This window comes from Sebastes fasciatus, chromosome 20, assembly GCF_043250625.1.
Source record: "Sebastes fasciatus isolate fSebFas1 chromosome 20, fSebFas1.pri, whole genome shotgun sequence".
NCBI lineage: Eukaryota > Metazoa > Chordata > Actinopteri > Perciformes > Sebastidae > Sebastes > Sebastes fasciatus.
Window position 1 is genome coordinate 12,352,524 of NC_133814.1, and position 16,202 is coordinate 12,368,725.

At 43.3% G+C, this 16,202-nt stretch overlaps 1 protein-coding gene across 3 annotated transcripts in view; it reads left to right on the forward strand.

Annotated features, from left to right (window-relative positions):
• The window catches only part of LOC141758576 (alpha-1,6-mannosylglycoprotein 6-beta-N-acetylglucosaminyltransferase B-like), a 20,905-nt gene extending 15,689 nt beyond the window's left edge, over positions 1-5,216 (forward strand). For all 3 annotated transcript variants that reach the window (XM_074620127.1, XM_074620126.1, XM_074620125.1), the window contains 9 exons: positions 1-132; positions 1,252-1,385; positions 2,438-2,580; positions 2,682-2,837; positions 3,245-3,391; positions 3,486-3,602; positions 3,711-3,785; positions 4,037-4,197; positions 4,488-5,216. In XM_074620127.1, the coding sequence (XP_074476228.1) occupies positions 1-132; positions 1,252-1,385; positions 2,438-2,580; positions 2,682-2,837; positions 3,245-3,391; positions 3,486-3,602; positions 3,711-3,785; positions 4,037-4,197; positions 4,488-4,686 (1,264 nt within the window). In that variant the 3' untranslated portion in view covers positions 4,687-5,216. The remainder of the gene's footprint in view (positions 133-1,251; positions 1,386-2,437; positions 2,581-2,681; positions 2,838-3,244; positions 3,392-3,485; positions 3,603-3,710; positions 3,786-4,036; positions 4,198-4,487) is intronic.
• Positions 5,217-16,202: the final 10,986 nt, after the last annotated feature.

The window sequence follows — 16,202 nt, forward strand, 5'->3', positions numbered from 1 at the left end:
CCTGGTAGGTGCTGCACCAGGCCGAGGCAGTTGTCCAATCCAGACGCCCCTGACCTTTGACCTCATCTACACCGACTACCACGGCCTTGCTCACCTGCAAGGCGCCATGGGACTGGCTTTCCTGCATTACCAGTACGACTACATAACCACCAAATGCATTATTATGTTTCTAGTGTATCAGCACTTCTCTTTTCTCTGAATAATATTACATCTTTATTTCACATTTACAGTTTTAGAAATTGTGCAATGAGCTACAAATGTTTTTCATGGTCTTTAGGATCAAGAACTTTAGTGTAACGGTAGATAAAAAGATTTATAAACCCTGACCTCCACATCATGATTATCATTATTAAAATAGCCACATCCTTATAGGCCTTTGGGATAGTTCGGATGTTTCGAAGTGGGGTTATATGAGGTACTTATCCATAGTCAGTGTATTACCTACAGTAGATGACGGTCGACACGCCTCTAGCTTGGAGAAACAAACAAGAGTTACAACACAGAAGAAAAAACAATGTACTGCTGTGGACGGGGCCGGCAGCAAAACTTATTTTAGCCACCTAAAAGAAAGGCTGACCTTAAAAAACAAAATCAGTTTAAGTGTACGCTATATTTAGAATACTTTCACCAGTTTACCTTGCTTCAGGCAGCCCTTTCCAACAAGGAACTGAAGCCGTTGTTTGGTGAATCCGAACTAACCAAAGTCTCACAATAACAGAAACAAACTAACCGATCGAGGCAGCGGTAGACCAGCAACTCCGTCGTCTATGAGGTAAAATTACAGTTTTTTTTCAATGGAGTCTGGTGGCTTTGGCGAGAGCATAGATAACGGCTTCAGTTCCCCGTTGGAAACATAGACTGTATAGCTGTCTCACAGAAAGGTAAAGTGGCGAAAATATTTTAAATATAGCGAACACTTAAACTGATATTGATTTTTTTTTAGGTGAGCCTTTCTTTTAGGCGGCTAAAATACGTTTTGCTGCCGGCCCCGTCCACAGCACTATATTGCTTTGCTTCTGTGCAGTAACTCCTGTCCCTCTTGTGTCGACCATCATCTACTGTAGGTAATACGCTGACTATGGATAAGTGCGTCATACAACCCCACTTCAAAATACCCAAACTATCCCTTTAACTAAAAAACCTGACAAATATGAAAACTGTTACACATTAAATTGATACATTTGTTGAAAACCAGTGTATGAATGTAAGATACATTTTGTAATTAACTATTTCTTATAAAAATCATTTTAGGTGTCGCTTCAGAATCGTGGACTCTTTTGGCACTGAACCAGCCTTTAACTTGGGGAGTTATGCTCATAGTCATGGCTATAAAACACTGTGGGGCAGCTGGGGTCTGCAGCCTCTGCAGTACATGACCATGTTCCGTAAGTCTCTGTTTATGTGTATTTATTTATTTGTGTGTGTGAGACCACAGCTGTGACACCGCATGAAGGCAACAGAAATGCACTACTCGACACACATTTCCAGACGTATTTCTATCTTGCTGCCACAGCACTGATCCTTCACATACACCCCTCTAAGCGTCTTCACAGCGAGAGGATTAATAGCTGAGGTTAAATAAACTTGGTGCCCAGACAGAGCTTTCATTCCAACACCTCTCCCTGTCATCTTTCCCACCCTGCCGGGAGACGGAGGCGAGCTGGCCGACACTGGGCCGAGAGCCACTCTTCATGCACGCCTCAGCCGGGGAACACTGTTTATTTGTCCTGCTGAGGGGGAGACGGGGATGGATGTTAGCTGATGGTGGGGAAGGGGCAGAAAGAGAGAAACAAAGACACAGGAAGTGGAGAGAAGCTTGAGAAAAGAGCGGGCGGGTGTTTATGCTCCTGTTTCGAAACGAGGGAGAGGAGGATAGTCGATTGAAGGATACCAAACAGACAAGCAGACGAAGCAGAACTGTAAACACTGAAACTAAAGAAACTTCATTCCTTCACGGCTTCCCGTCAACCCCCCGCGTGTTGCACGATCCTTATCATATCAGTGTGCTGTTGCATATCTCTACTACTCTGATAGGTGAGCAGAGACAGGTGTAAGAGACAAGTGGGGTCAAATGGAGCTGGAAAGGAGCCAGGACCTGTGTGCTGCTGTATGGGGGAATGAGGGGAGATTTGGCAAAAGTACCTTGAGATTCAGCTCAATGTGATGCTTACACACACGTCCACACACACACAACTTTGCCAGCACATTCCTAGTAAAGTAAATACTCATCTTTCACACCTTCTTTAGTGTGTCGGAGGGCAGCAGGGTGGCAGCTGCCTATCCAAACAGCCGGTTAACCTCTCATTTCCTCTAACAGCTGATTTATGCTGTACAGCATGTTTTTCCTCTCGCACAGATATTTACCTTTAATGTTTCTGGCCTGTGTTGTCAAAAAAGTAACTTTAATCTGAACTGCTCTGTGCTCTGTGATCTCTAGCTCACACTCCTGATAACTCCTTCCTGGGCTTTGTGAGTGAGGAAGCAGCGAGGCAGGAGGCGAGGGAGGAAGAGCTGGAGCCGGACGCCTACAGGAAAGACAGGATAGCCGTCGTCTACGGCAAGCAGGACTACATGTGGCAGGTACCAAAAAAAGTAACGCATAAGTATGTAGAAAAGGCTGTGAGTTTGCAAGGAACTGACTCTGTGTCCTGTATGTCTCTGTGTGTGTGAATATATACCAGGGTAAATCTGAGTATGTGGCGGTGATCAGTGAGGAGCTGGAGACCCACGCTACAGTCTACCAGCCTCCGGGGCTCGCCTCTAATCTGCCCAGCTTCATCAGAAACCACGGCCTGCTGACTCAGGAACACTTTCTGCGACTTCTCCGCAGAGCCAAGGTCAGATAAGAGCTCATCTCACAATCAAGCTATCAAATCAGTGAATCAGAAATGTTCAACCCGATATCACGGCAAAGCGTGTCAGTGTCTCGTTTTGCCTCGCCGAGGCGTGAATATCACATACGTGTATGAGGGTGCAGTACCAGCAGGGGGCAACAAAACCAGTTAGTTAGGTTTAGAAAAACATCATGGTTGACCTTAAAATAAGTATATAAACTAAGTACAATATGTACGGAAACAACGTAACATCAGTACGGAGAACACGTCACTAAAAAACACGTCAAAATGATCGTGTCATTCAGGCGCCTTTCCGTGCGATCGGGATGAATCATTTGAGTGCATCTATTGTTTCTTAAGTAGGTTATCACTGAGAATTTGACATGTCACCGCTGCTGCTTCCCACTCAGGTGTTTGTAGGTCTCGGGTTCCCCTATGAGGGTCCAGCTCCCATTGAGGCAATAGCCCTGGGCTGTGTCTTCCTTCAGCCACGATTTGACCCGTCACACTCATCAGACAACAATGACTTCTACAAAGGCAAGCCCACCACGAGACAGGTAGGTGACTCCTCAAACCGAAAGAAATTAATTGAATATAAATATTGTACATCAATGTTTAGATCTTAAGACAGTTAATAACTTTGGATGACAGATTTCCTCCCAGCACCCTTATGCTGAGAATTTCATCGGCAAACCCCACGTGTGGACTGTAGACGTGACTAACAAGACTGATGTACGGGAGGCCGTCAGAGCCATTCTACGCACAGAGGTGGTGACCTGAGAACAAGCAGCTATACTATATATAGACACACCTTATAATACTATACACTTAAGTTACTGTAGCGCTGAATAAAGGTCCATGTGTATGTTTTTGCAGGTGAAGCCTTTCACTCCCCGAGAGTTCACTTGTGAAGGAATGCTGGAGAGGGTTCGTGGTTATATCGTTCACCAGGTACAGAGATGTAGCCACATAGGACAGACCTGTTGCTCCTTCTACCTGATTAGACTCCAGACATGGCCCAATCTTAATCTATAAAATAGGCAGATTTCAAGCAAGAGTTTTTGTGACATAAAATAGTCTAAAAGATGTTTTTAAAGGCTTTTCCACCCTGCTGAATTCTTACGATAAAAGAGAAACCATTCAGTTGTCTTTTGGCTCAAACTCTCTGCATTGTCAACTTTCTTTCTCTTAAATCCCTCCAGAGTTTTTGCAGTAAATCTGTCCCTACTTGGCCACCAGAAAGCGCTCTAAGGGTGCACCTGGGTCCCCTGGATCAGTCATGCGTGAGTGTGTGTCGACGGTCCTCCCTCGTGTGCGAACCTGCTCTGTTTCACCACCTAAACAGTCCTGCTGCGTTCGCCAGGTGAGGAATCAGCAGGTACACACTGTACCAGAGCTGGAAAATTACCAATGAAAGGGCCTTTACAATATATTGTCTGTGAACTTACTGTAAAATACATGCAAATGCTTTATGCTGCCATTTTGTGCTGTATGCAGCTGAAAATCAACAAATATTTGGTCATAGATCACAAGTATGCATTCAAAATGTACGCTCCTAAACCAGAACATCCATACAAAAAATGGCAAATCAATAAATACTATGTGTGTATTACAAATACACAAATAAACACACTTTCATTTCTAATTTTTTAGACTCAAGATAGGCTGCTCCAGCATGGGAGAGGAAGTCAACCACCTGTTTCCTTCCTACACCCCTTGGGGTCGACACTGTGGCCTTCAGCAGCAGCCTCTGCTGTTCAGTTGCGCCGGCTCCGACCCCTCTCACCGCCGACTGTGTCCCTGCAGAGCTCACCTACCTGGACAGGTGGCACTGTGCCCTGACTGTCTCTAGGTCTAAATACACCAAACCGACATCAGAGAACTAGCGACGTCGAAGGCTGACCGTTGCGTCGCTTCATGTCGCCTGTGTCTTCGCCAAAAAGTGGCACTCAAACCTGCAAATATTATAGCCAATGGCCAACTACCATGTACATCCTGCACCTGCGAGAGAGGAAATAACTCTCCATACTGGCAGGTAGCGGTAGTCTGTATTCACCATTCAAAGGTGGAAACCGTAACCGAGGACTGCGGATATACAAGCCGTTGTTATGATACGTACATGAAACAAAGCGGCGTCTGCCGACCATTTTCACGCCACTCTCACTCACCACTTAGCTGCAATCCAGATGGCCATGTCGTTGTGAAAATATCTGTGAATGGTATGATCGGATGAGATGAAAATGCACGGATTCGCTTAAACTGAACAGCCAGAGTGATTCCTCTCACTGACAGGCTCCCGCTGCCGATTCAACATGCTGAATCGGCTAAAAAGCCTCCGACACAGGCAGACTAGAGCCAACGGTGCGGGACACACCACAAAAACTAGGCTTGACAGACGCTCACCGACGACCCCGAACTGTCCACTCTCCCGGGCCTTAAACAACACCGTGAGAAAACTCAGGAAATAATGGGAAGGGAAGAGGAAAAAGATAATATGATGAAGGCAGCACCAAAGAGCCGTCTGCAATACATACTGTACGGGTGAAGAATTGATCTCGACCAAAGAGAGCCAGCTGTCCTGCCAATGCTACTGAAAGCTTTGTGGTCTTGTTTGTGGATCTAACAACGAGGTTGAAAGATAGTTGATCTGCACTCTATTTTATTAAAATTCCTTACAAATGTGGTCGAGGTCTTGAGACCAAGATCGATCTTGAGTACTACAACCATTTTCAGTGCCCCGGCAATCTGAATCATCAGTCAGCATCACTGGCATTTAGTTTTCACAACAATTTTAGTTATGTTGTGCCAAGCGGGTAAAGTTTACTTATGTGAAAATGAAAATATAGCAGGGTGCGTCCACTTTCTAGATTAGTCCATTGCGATTGCTATGGACAAGTTTTTTTTTTTTCATTACTCAGGAACCAAAAATGAATGATTGTCATTTCATAAGTACTTAAAGTGTTGAAGGATGATGAATTCAAGCACTGGTGTTTCGTGGTGCGGCATAAAATCCCTCTTGTTTTTGTAGCTTTTCCTTGATCCCTTAAGCAAACAGTCTTTAAACGAAGGCAAGATGCACTTTAGGGGAAAGGTGCATTTAAATGAATATAAGTGAGAAGTGGCACTCATGACTCTAAAGCCATTCAATTATCTTCTCCCGCTCCAGATTATACACGGTACAGTGCACTTCAATATTATGCTGAATAAGTATCTAATCATTCATTTGCTTACAGTAAATGTATCACAGCGGTCAGCGTTGCATGGGATTACCGCTCATGTAACCCCTCAATGCATTGCTGGCTGCAGATATTAGCCCGGGCCCTCGGAGGAGAGCGGGTGACAGCCTAAGTGATGAGGCTCATTATCTGAGTGAATCATGGATAACCTCTGGATGCCTTTGGGAGGTCACACAGCCATATGACCGTGATTATACTGTCATATAAACCATTGGTTCCCAACCGTCTTTGACTTCGGAAACCCCCTCAGCTCTGTTTAAATCCATGCCCCCCCGCCAGTATAGGCAGAACCTCATTGTTTGTCTTTCAAACACATATTTTGCGTCATTTAAACCGGAAAAAAAAAGTCACTGAAGGCAGGATTAATTATGTTTTCTTGAGTTATTTTACAAAAAATACGATTTTGATCATAATAGATGACTCAGTTCTTGCATTCGCGCCAATATTATTCCTTGACTGCCTCATGACCTACCGATACTTAAAGCCCCCTCAAGGGTATTTTGCACCCCAGGTTGATATGAGCAAACATGGAAACTATACATACAGTGTTTTGGCTACATGACACGCGCAAAGAGAGGTGAACGTTTCCATTTCAGAAGTCTCAAACGCTCACACAGACTTATCCCATCATCCCTGGCTGCAACACAGCTTGTGAAAGAAACAAATGATAACAACTAAAGGCCAAACTACATCCCACAGTCGGTGTTGTAAGTGATGGGGTGCTAGATTTACACGGCGCAGCTGTTAAGCGAAGATGGCTCCAACAATGGCAACACGCTGCTATTTTGAAACCGGGTCGATGGGGAGGTTTTTCTTGGAAACGACGCACTCGTGAATGTTAATTGGCAGAACAAGAGACCTTTTCCGCCCCGATACACCTCATGTGACCAGAACATGTTATCACTCAGGGATCAGACCGCTCAGGGCTGCGACGACAGGACCGGTCGTACAATGTGATTGACCGGTAAATGCCTGTGAAACGGTGCATGAAAACAACATTTGTGATGACTTTGGAGGACTCTGGTGAATTCATTTGGACCTGTCAAATGTGACTTTTTGCTTAATTAGCTGAACGGGTCCAAAAACGATGGAAATTAACTTGTGTTTATGTCAAAAGGCCGCTTGGATTAAAGGAAAAATAAAAGTTGCTTTTGACTCAGAGGGACGTCTCTGAAGCAAATTTTTGGAAAGTGATGTGTCATTTCTGGATGAGTCATGTGCTACTTTATATCAGTTACATGGGTTATGGCGTATAAAAGCCGTCACTCATTTCCCAGGGGGCTGATAGCGCAGGGTTCAAACTAAGGGTTCCAAAAACAGCACCGAGTAGATATGGAGCAAACGCGTAGATGTGGACAGACAAAGGTTTTAGTGTTCCACACGGCTGACTACAGACCTCATAATGAATGGGAGTATTAGGGAGTGCAAAACTTCCATAAAACTGTCAATATGTTTGTCAGAAACCCATTTGATAGATAGTTAAATATAAATATTGCTTAACATATTGTAATCTCAGTTAAATGAAGGAGTCCACAGCCATGCTAGCTGCTCTGTAAGACTGTACTTATGTTTAGCAGGTATAATATTTACAATGTTAACCATTATTTTAGTATTTTAGCAACTTAGCATGCCAACATTTGGCACTTAACATAAAGTAGCAAGTTGAAGTTGATAAGAATGTTGACCTGTTGATGATGTTTACACTATACAGGAAACAAAGCCGATCTCACAGGAAAGCGTATGAATAGCACAACATTATAAAGGACATTCCGACTGTCATGAGGACGCATTTTAGGCTTTTTCGCGTGTCCTTTGTACGCCACGCAACAAAACTGTGGTAACGTCCGCAGTTAGGTTTAGGCAACAAAACCACTTAGTTAGGTTTAAGAAAAACGTCATGGTTGATCTTAAAATAAGTAAGTAAACTATGTACAATAGATACGGAAACAATGTAACATAAGTACGGAAAACACGTCACAAACGTCACTAAAAAACACGTCACTTACAAAAAATAAAACACCGGTCTCCTGGTTCAAAGTCCTGTGGTTGCCGCCCACCATAAGCAGTCTTTCTCACTTTTTATACGACGTCACTAGCTCTGAGGGTAGCATATTTATGGCGCTCTTACTGCACGCTTTTGCCTTGTGCGTTATCGTGTCATTCATACGCCTCTTTGTGCGAAAACTTAGGGAAGCTAGAAAAGTTAGAAAAGTGATTACAATTCAGATTTCATCTTAATCCATCAAACAGTTGAGATATTTCAGTCTGGACCAAAGTGATGGACCAACCGACATTAGGGCCATGCCACTAGCATGGTTATAATACTGGACTCCGTACTTGTACGCCACCTCTACACGTTGAAATAACGATTAGACGGTTTGAAAATAATGGATGATTGATGGAGGAGAAGAAAAACATCTAAACCCTTGAGGAACCAAGAGAGGAAACATGAACCTGTGACAGCGTCAGCCAGACGTCGTGGAACGTTCATGCTCCAGTAGAGGTTCAATAATGTTTGTCTGAGTGCTTTTTAATTTTACATGAGAGACGGGATCTCTTTCGGCCACATAGGGACTCTTTCTTCCTTTACCTTTTAACTGTGGAATGTGGTGGCGAATCAGACTTCGCTGCCAAGAAAAATGAGAGATCTTATATAGAAGAAAGCAACACAGGAGAGTTTCACTTAAATTCAAACTTTCAACCTGTGTCATGTCTGTCGTTTTAAATGAAAGATAAAGATTTATTCTGAGAAACCTCATGTTATAGAGAGGTGAGATGACAATTCACATTTTTCAGACTTCATTTTTTTTCACATACATAATTTACTCACAAATTGGGATGACAAAGCACAAATATAGTTTACATTTAGTACGAATTATTGCCGTGTGTCAGGGTTCAGGATCAGCTTAAAGTTACAAAACCAGAGGGATATTATAGACATAACTCACCCATGTCTTTTTCTTCCAGAGAGTTACGGGAAAATGTTGTAAACACCCAAATATGTAGTTATTGCTGTATTATATTTGCAAGACTGTTTACTATCAATCACACTGTTTACACTGGATCTTCAAGTGTTTCCCAACGTACTTCTTGTGTCCAATCAAACACCACTTCAGACTGAGTGAGTGCCCCCTCTTTTTCTCAATTCATTTGGTCTCCTGCCTGCTTTTTTCTCTCTTTACTTTCAATTTTCTTCACATGCCTTTTACTCTCGTCTCCTCTCTTACTGCATCTTTATCCAATGTTATATTCCCATGTGACAATCTATGTTGACACGATCCCTGACTTATCAAGTTGGTTTTGAGCTTAAAAGAGTTCATAGAAAAAAAGTGTTATAAAATATGTGTTTATTACCAAAGTGTTTAGAGCTGCAACGATTAATCGATTAGTTGTCAACAATTAAATGAATCGCCAACTATTTTGATAATTGTTTAAAGGGACTGTTTGTAAGAATCAGAAATGCTTGTTAACAGCGACACCTGTGGCCGTAAAGTCAACGAAAGTCGGGCTCGCGATTGCTCGCTCTACATAGACATGAACGAGCATCGCTCAAAACAGTGAGGCGACACACGTCAGCTAAAACCACAATATTACTCTATATTTCAGCTGCTTGGCAGTAATGTTAGCTGACCAGACGAAGGTCTCTCCATGAATCACTGCTGATCCTAGTGTTGGCTTTTCCTGCTTCAGCCCCGGAGGCTGGAGCAGGAAAAGAAACATTATCATCTCCGACTGCAGCCGGAGTGAAGAGGGAGACACCGGCACCCGGTCCGAGACGATAACGTTACTCGCTGCAGAACCCCGTCACTTCACAAGACACGGGAAACCTCTGTTGGTCTGGAGGAGCTGCAGCATTTATTTCTGCACAAACGTCCACATTCACTAGATATTCTCAGAGCTAAACTAACTCTTCTGCAGTGTGTGGTGTGCGCGCATAAACGTGAGGTGGAGCGAGAACGAGCGCGTTGTGTGAGTGAAGACAAGCAGGCAGCAGAGCAGAGGAGCGGTCTGAACAGCGTAGCCACACGCGAGCGCGCATATGCGAGCGCGCATTGGAAACCGACCCGGTAGATTTATACGTGTAAAAAGTTACAAACAGTCCCTTTAATCGGTTTGAGTAATTGTTTAGGAGAAAAAAGTCAATTTTCTGATTCCAGCCTCTTAAATGTGAATATTTTCTATTTCCTTTGAGCTGCGGACAAAACAAGACATTTGAGAACGTCATATAGGGCTTTGGGAAACACTGATCAACATTTTATTGACCAAACAACTTCTCGCTAATAGATTAATCGAGAAAATAATTGACAGATTAATCATCAATGAAAACAATTGTTAGTTGCAGCTCTGAAGTGTGACGAGAAGAAGGGATAACCTTGGTATAAACGATTTTGCCAATGTCTGATGTGATGCAGACCTCTAAATGCAGATGGGTGGGAGCAGTGACTAATTGGCTATAAATATAAGGCATGTGTTAAAATTAAATTGGTACGCGCAACTAAAAGGGGCCGAATCATTTTTAATAAATTATTTCATAGCCCATATATCCCCCAGTCTTTAGGAACCTCTGGCTCTTTGCCTCTCCAGCTTTGTTGATTTGCAACAGCAGGTTGTCTCCTAAAGGGGGCAGTGTGGTCAAGCTAAACCAGCTAGCATTGGATGAAGTCACAGCATAAAACCTCAGCAACCTGCTTAGGAAGTGACAGAGATGAGAGCAGAGAAAAACAAAAAACATCTGAGAGAAAAGTGATTTTCTCATGTCGCACTAGAGAGTTAAAGGGGAAACAGAAGTAATGTAGTCAGTGACAAATGGAGACACTTCCAGTCTTCTCTACAGGTAGCTCCCAGTTTAGTCCACCCACCACACTCGCACAAGGGAGGGAGGGAGGGAAGGAGGAGAGCGGCTTAACTACCATAAGAAAGCAGCTGCTTTTATTGAAACCTGTTATTGGCGTGCCAAGATTACACTGAACAACAACAACCCTCCTCCCTGGAAGCCAATAAAATGCCGACAACAAACACTTGGCTTGCCTACAGCGCTGTTAGAAGCCGCAGAGGTTGGCCTTAATGATACTTGGTAACTATTACGGACTATTAAACTGAAGGAATAAAAGAGAGAGAGAGAGAGAGAAAGAGAGAGAAGGGGGAGAGGAGCAACAGGGATTCGTTCAGAAGTTGTTTCCAGGCATAATGTAGGTAGCTGACTCATTGTTGGGCAACCTTACAGAGATGCACTACTTTGGTGTGTAAGTTTTTTTAAGATCGTGGAAGTCTGTGCTGTTACATCCATCAGCAACACACTACAGGCCAGAGAGCTGTTGTGTATGCTTGAGTGGTCGGGGCATGGCACAGGCCTTTCTGTGATTTCCCCCAAAACGTCTCGTGTCGGTATCTCGCCACACCTGAGCAACTCTGAGGCAGACGCGATCCGGTCCGCGTCTCGTGTGCCTCTATGTGTGTGTCCGGGATAGCTGCTAATCCCATTGTCTTTATGTATGTATTCAACTGAAAGCATTTTATGACCTCTAGGGGACAGGAGAGGTCAACGGCGCAGACCGAGATCTTTAGAAACAGCAGCCACAAGGTAAAACGTGGTATATCGGAAGTCAATCGATAAAATATTTAATCACAATTACTCGCACGATTGTCCGTAATTAATCAGGATTAATCGCAAATTAATCGCACATTTTTTATCTGTTCAAAATGTACCTTAAAGGGAGATTTGTCAAGTATTTTATACTCTTCTCAACATGGGGGTGTGCTTGCTTTATGCCAATGTATGTATATATTCATTATTGGAAATTAATTAACAACACAAAACATTGACAAATATTGTCCAGAAACCCTCACAGGTACTGCATTTAGCATAACAAATATGTTCAAATCATAACATGGCAAACTGCAGCCCAACAGGCAACAACAGCTGTCAGTGTGTCAGTGTGCTGACTTGACTATGACTTACCCCAAACTGCATGTGATTATCATAAAGTGGGCATGTCTGTAAAGGGGAGACTCGTGGGTACCCATAGTACCCATTTTCATTCACATATCTTGAGGTCAGAGGTCAAGGGACCCCTTTAAAAATGGCTAAGATAGTTTTTCCTCACCAAAATTTAGTGCAAGTTTGAAGCGTTATTTATCCTCCTTCAGCTAGTATGACATAGTTGGTACCAATGGATTCCCTCACGTGTCATATGATGCCAGCATCTTCATTCTAGCTTTAAAACGGAGCCTGCTACAACCTAAAAAAAATCACAATTTGCATTAATATGTTAAAGAAATTAGTGGCGTTAAAACAAATTTGTGTTAACGTGTTATTATCGCGTTAACTTTGACCGCCCTAATCTGAAGTATTTTCTAAACATGTCGCAAAACAGAAAATCTGACAAATTTTGCAAGGAAAGCTCAGGAGAAGAAGTGAAATATTCTCTTATTTTGTGCTGGACTGGTTCATCCCTCCTTCTGAGACCACAAAAGAGAAAGTTGTGAAGAAACACAGAGCTAACCCCAAGAAAGCCCTCGTCATCTTTCATCCTACACCTCTGAATTGCCCTTCATTTTCTGGGGGCCCATAAATTGGCTCTTATTGTCCCATAAATGGCTCCTTTTGGGGTGGGATTTATAGTGAGGGGTGGCAATGGGGTGTACAAGGTGGGTGGGTGGTTAAAACCCAGCTTTTGATGTCCCCTCTGCTTAACAGGCAGTGCAGACGCGCCTGCCCATATGCTGCATGGAGCCTTCGCCACACACTGCTAGCGTGCGACTCTCTCTCACACACAGGCACATTAAAAGATATTAAAAGTGCTTTTCTGCTTTCATTCAGAGTCATGGGATGTAACAGCCAAGCAGGGTGGTTCACGTTAAGCTGTGCCACTTCCTCGGCTGTAATTAAAGCCGCCCGTGCAGGGGGTCTCCAAGCAGCCTTGTTTTTCTACACCCCTGATCCTGACCTTTTAAAAAGGAGACGGCGAGGCGTTTTTTTTTCTAACACTGCGGAAAAGCTTGAAATAATATAGTCTGGAGTTAATTTCTGGGTGGTGATGTGGTTTTTCTGTAGTTTTAACAATAAATGTACATCAAGCATTTGACAGGTGGTGACCGAATTCATCAACCCAAACAAACACTATAGGCTTGTTAAAGAGGAAAATCAGCCTCAGAAACATTTCAACCAATATCTGGGAGATATTTCAGTTCTGACATCACAAAATGAAAGTCTCAACTCTCAACTTGGCACTGCAGGTAACACCAGATCACAGATCTGGTACCTAAAAGCAGACTCGGGAGGCAGGACTGTGTCATAAAACACACCTACATAAGCCAATATGGTTGTTTTAATTGATGACGTTAATATCTGGGCATTTGCACTCCAGCCCAGTAGGGGGCATCTACATGGTAATAGTGCTGGCCCTCAATATTACACAATGCAATGCACATGGGCAGTTGGCATGGTGCAAAATGGATAATCCACTAATTGCAAAACTGTGAGACAAGTCAAACTTCAGGTCCATTGTGGCTCAAGCTAGTGTTTGTAAAGTAGTAGTAGTGAGAACAAACTCATTCAATTCAGTGTCAGTTAGCCAGCTTAAGGCCTTTGCATTGGAAGTCCATATTTTCCACGTGTTATTTTAATCCATCATCCGATAAAAATTGTTAAGCACAGAAACCTTGCACACTGAGTCCGATGCGTTTTATTATTCCATTTGTTGCGAAAATTTGCAATATGATTCGAAACGGAATTAATCACGTGGGTGCAAAACGAGGCTAATGATTGAATGACATTAACAAGAAGCTATCGTTTAGCTGCCTAGAGCACAACCATCCCCGATTCATGTTCTGCAATGACCTGCCACAATCTATCTTTTAATTCCACATCCCTGTATTCTTTTATTTATTACAAAGTGCTTTGTGCTGGGAAACAAAGGGAATCAATTTATCAGATGTCATTTTGGATGATGACGTATAAAAAATAAATAAATACAACCTCATGTTGTGTAAACATTATTTACACAACATGAGGTTGTATTTATTTTTAAACCTGTAACGAAAAATATGGACTTGAGTGTTGCCAATTGCCCTATAAAAGCAGCTACACTGTGCCTTTGCATTGATTCTCCAACACTACTGTACAGTACAGTCTACCTCCACATTGTACTGTAGGTGCTCCAACTGGTTTGAGATCTGATGACTGAAGGTCATAGCATATGTTTCCCATCATTTTCATACTGAAACATTTGGTTATCCCAATCTGCCCTGAATGGAAGCATCTGCATTAGTTGTGTTACTTCACTGATTTATTTAGATTTTTCCTTTAAATTGTTACCAGCCTACAGGTCTAAAAACAGACTCAGCGTTGGGAGTGAGAAGGCAGTCATCAGAACCGAATACTTGTGTCAATATGATATTTACTTTTTACTTTTTAATAGATGTGGTAAAAATCCTGTTTTCGCAAAACTTTATTTAAATTATTTTAGCATAAGGCTGCAACCAGAGATACACTGGCTGTCAATCCAAACCGCCTGGTTATCAGCTGATCAGCCATGACCAGTGACCGGCCAATCAGTCTCATATTTTAGTTTTTTTGCCGGTCACATTTACACGCGTGTGCCGCTGCCGCATGATAGTTTTACATCGTCACACAGCGGCACAAACAGTAACATCACAGCCACACACATGTCAACTGTAATAACCTGTGGGGGAACAACCTTAAAAACATTTGGAACAACCAAGTTAAACCACTTATTATCTTGTAATTCATTCTCAGGATGCTGCCCAGAGTAATTCAGAGTTATTTCCTAATCATTTCAATGGTGTGTTTTTATGAAAATAACCACTATAGATGACAATAATGAAGCAAAATACAAATTTTCGACTTCAGGATGGTTGAAATTATTTTTCGGGATGGTGGTAAAAAAACAAACTGGAGCCTTGCTGACAATTATAGTTCCTAGAAAGAAAGTCGGAAACGCCCAAGAAAATTGCAATCAGTGCAATGTATTGAGGTTTTCCTTTTGTTTTTCAGATAATCCTTCACTGTTCGTTGACATTTGTCTCTCAGTTTTCCCTATTCTCTGTCTCTCTAGAGTAAGAATCCATTTGTCCTTTCTTTCTCCCCATCTTTATCTCACTCACAAACACCTTTGCTCTCTTTTCACTCGGCCTTTTCAATCTTTTCCCCCTTTTTCTGCCCACTTCTCTCTCTTTCTCTCTCTCTTGCAGATGAGCCAGGTGATAGCGACACAGCCAGCTGTATGCCAGTTACCACGGCGATGACAGCTGCCAGCCCAGGTGCACGGGCAGCTGGGGAAGGCCAGGAATGTGTGAGAGAGAGAGAGAGAGAGAGAGAGAGAGAGAGAGAGAGAGAGAGAGAGAGAGAGAGAGAGAGAAAGAGAGAGGGAGATGTCTGTGACACTGGTATCTGTGTGTATGCATGCTTCTGTGTGTGTGACAGAGATAGGGAGGGGGGGGAAAGGGACCTGGGTGCTGATGAGGACACAGGTGTGTTAGTGATGGTGGGAGCGTGGGAGAAGGCTGGGAGAGGAGAGCAGTGGTGGGGTTACAAAACCGACCTTTGACCCTTTTCACCGTCTGAGCAGTTCCCAAGATCCATCTGCAGCGACTCGGATGTGTCTCACCGTCTGCTCATTGTCTAGACGTTTGTCCGTCACTCAGTGCTCGGCGACCGCGTCCTCTAAGCGAACGTAATTGAGTCAAGGCATGAAATCATAGCAGGAAACACGCAGCGGGCCTAGTTAGTGCTCGGATGACATCAGCTTGTTAAATTGGAGCCTGTCAAATAAAACTAGGTTATGAGATGAACTACAAAGATAATGAGTGAAATCCTGACCATTCCCACACCGTTTGGAAAGTTTTTTCTTCTGCTATTTCATTGATGGGTCAACTGCTATTGAGTCATCACAGCAAAGCACATTCCTCCTTCCGCTGCACCTGTGAGACGAGCACAGATGATACAACTACCATCCCTTCAAACGGCCTCTTTCTTTTTCTTTTTCCTCCTCTTTTCTGTCTCTTCTGGGAACATTCCAATCTGCTCCTCTCGTGCACCTTCTCCTCTTCACCTCCTCCCCCCTCCTAACCCCGTTTCCCTCTCCTGAGAGCGGGAGGCCGGCGGCGGCGT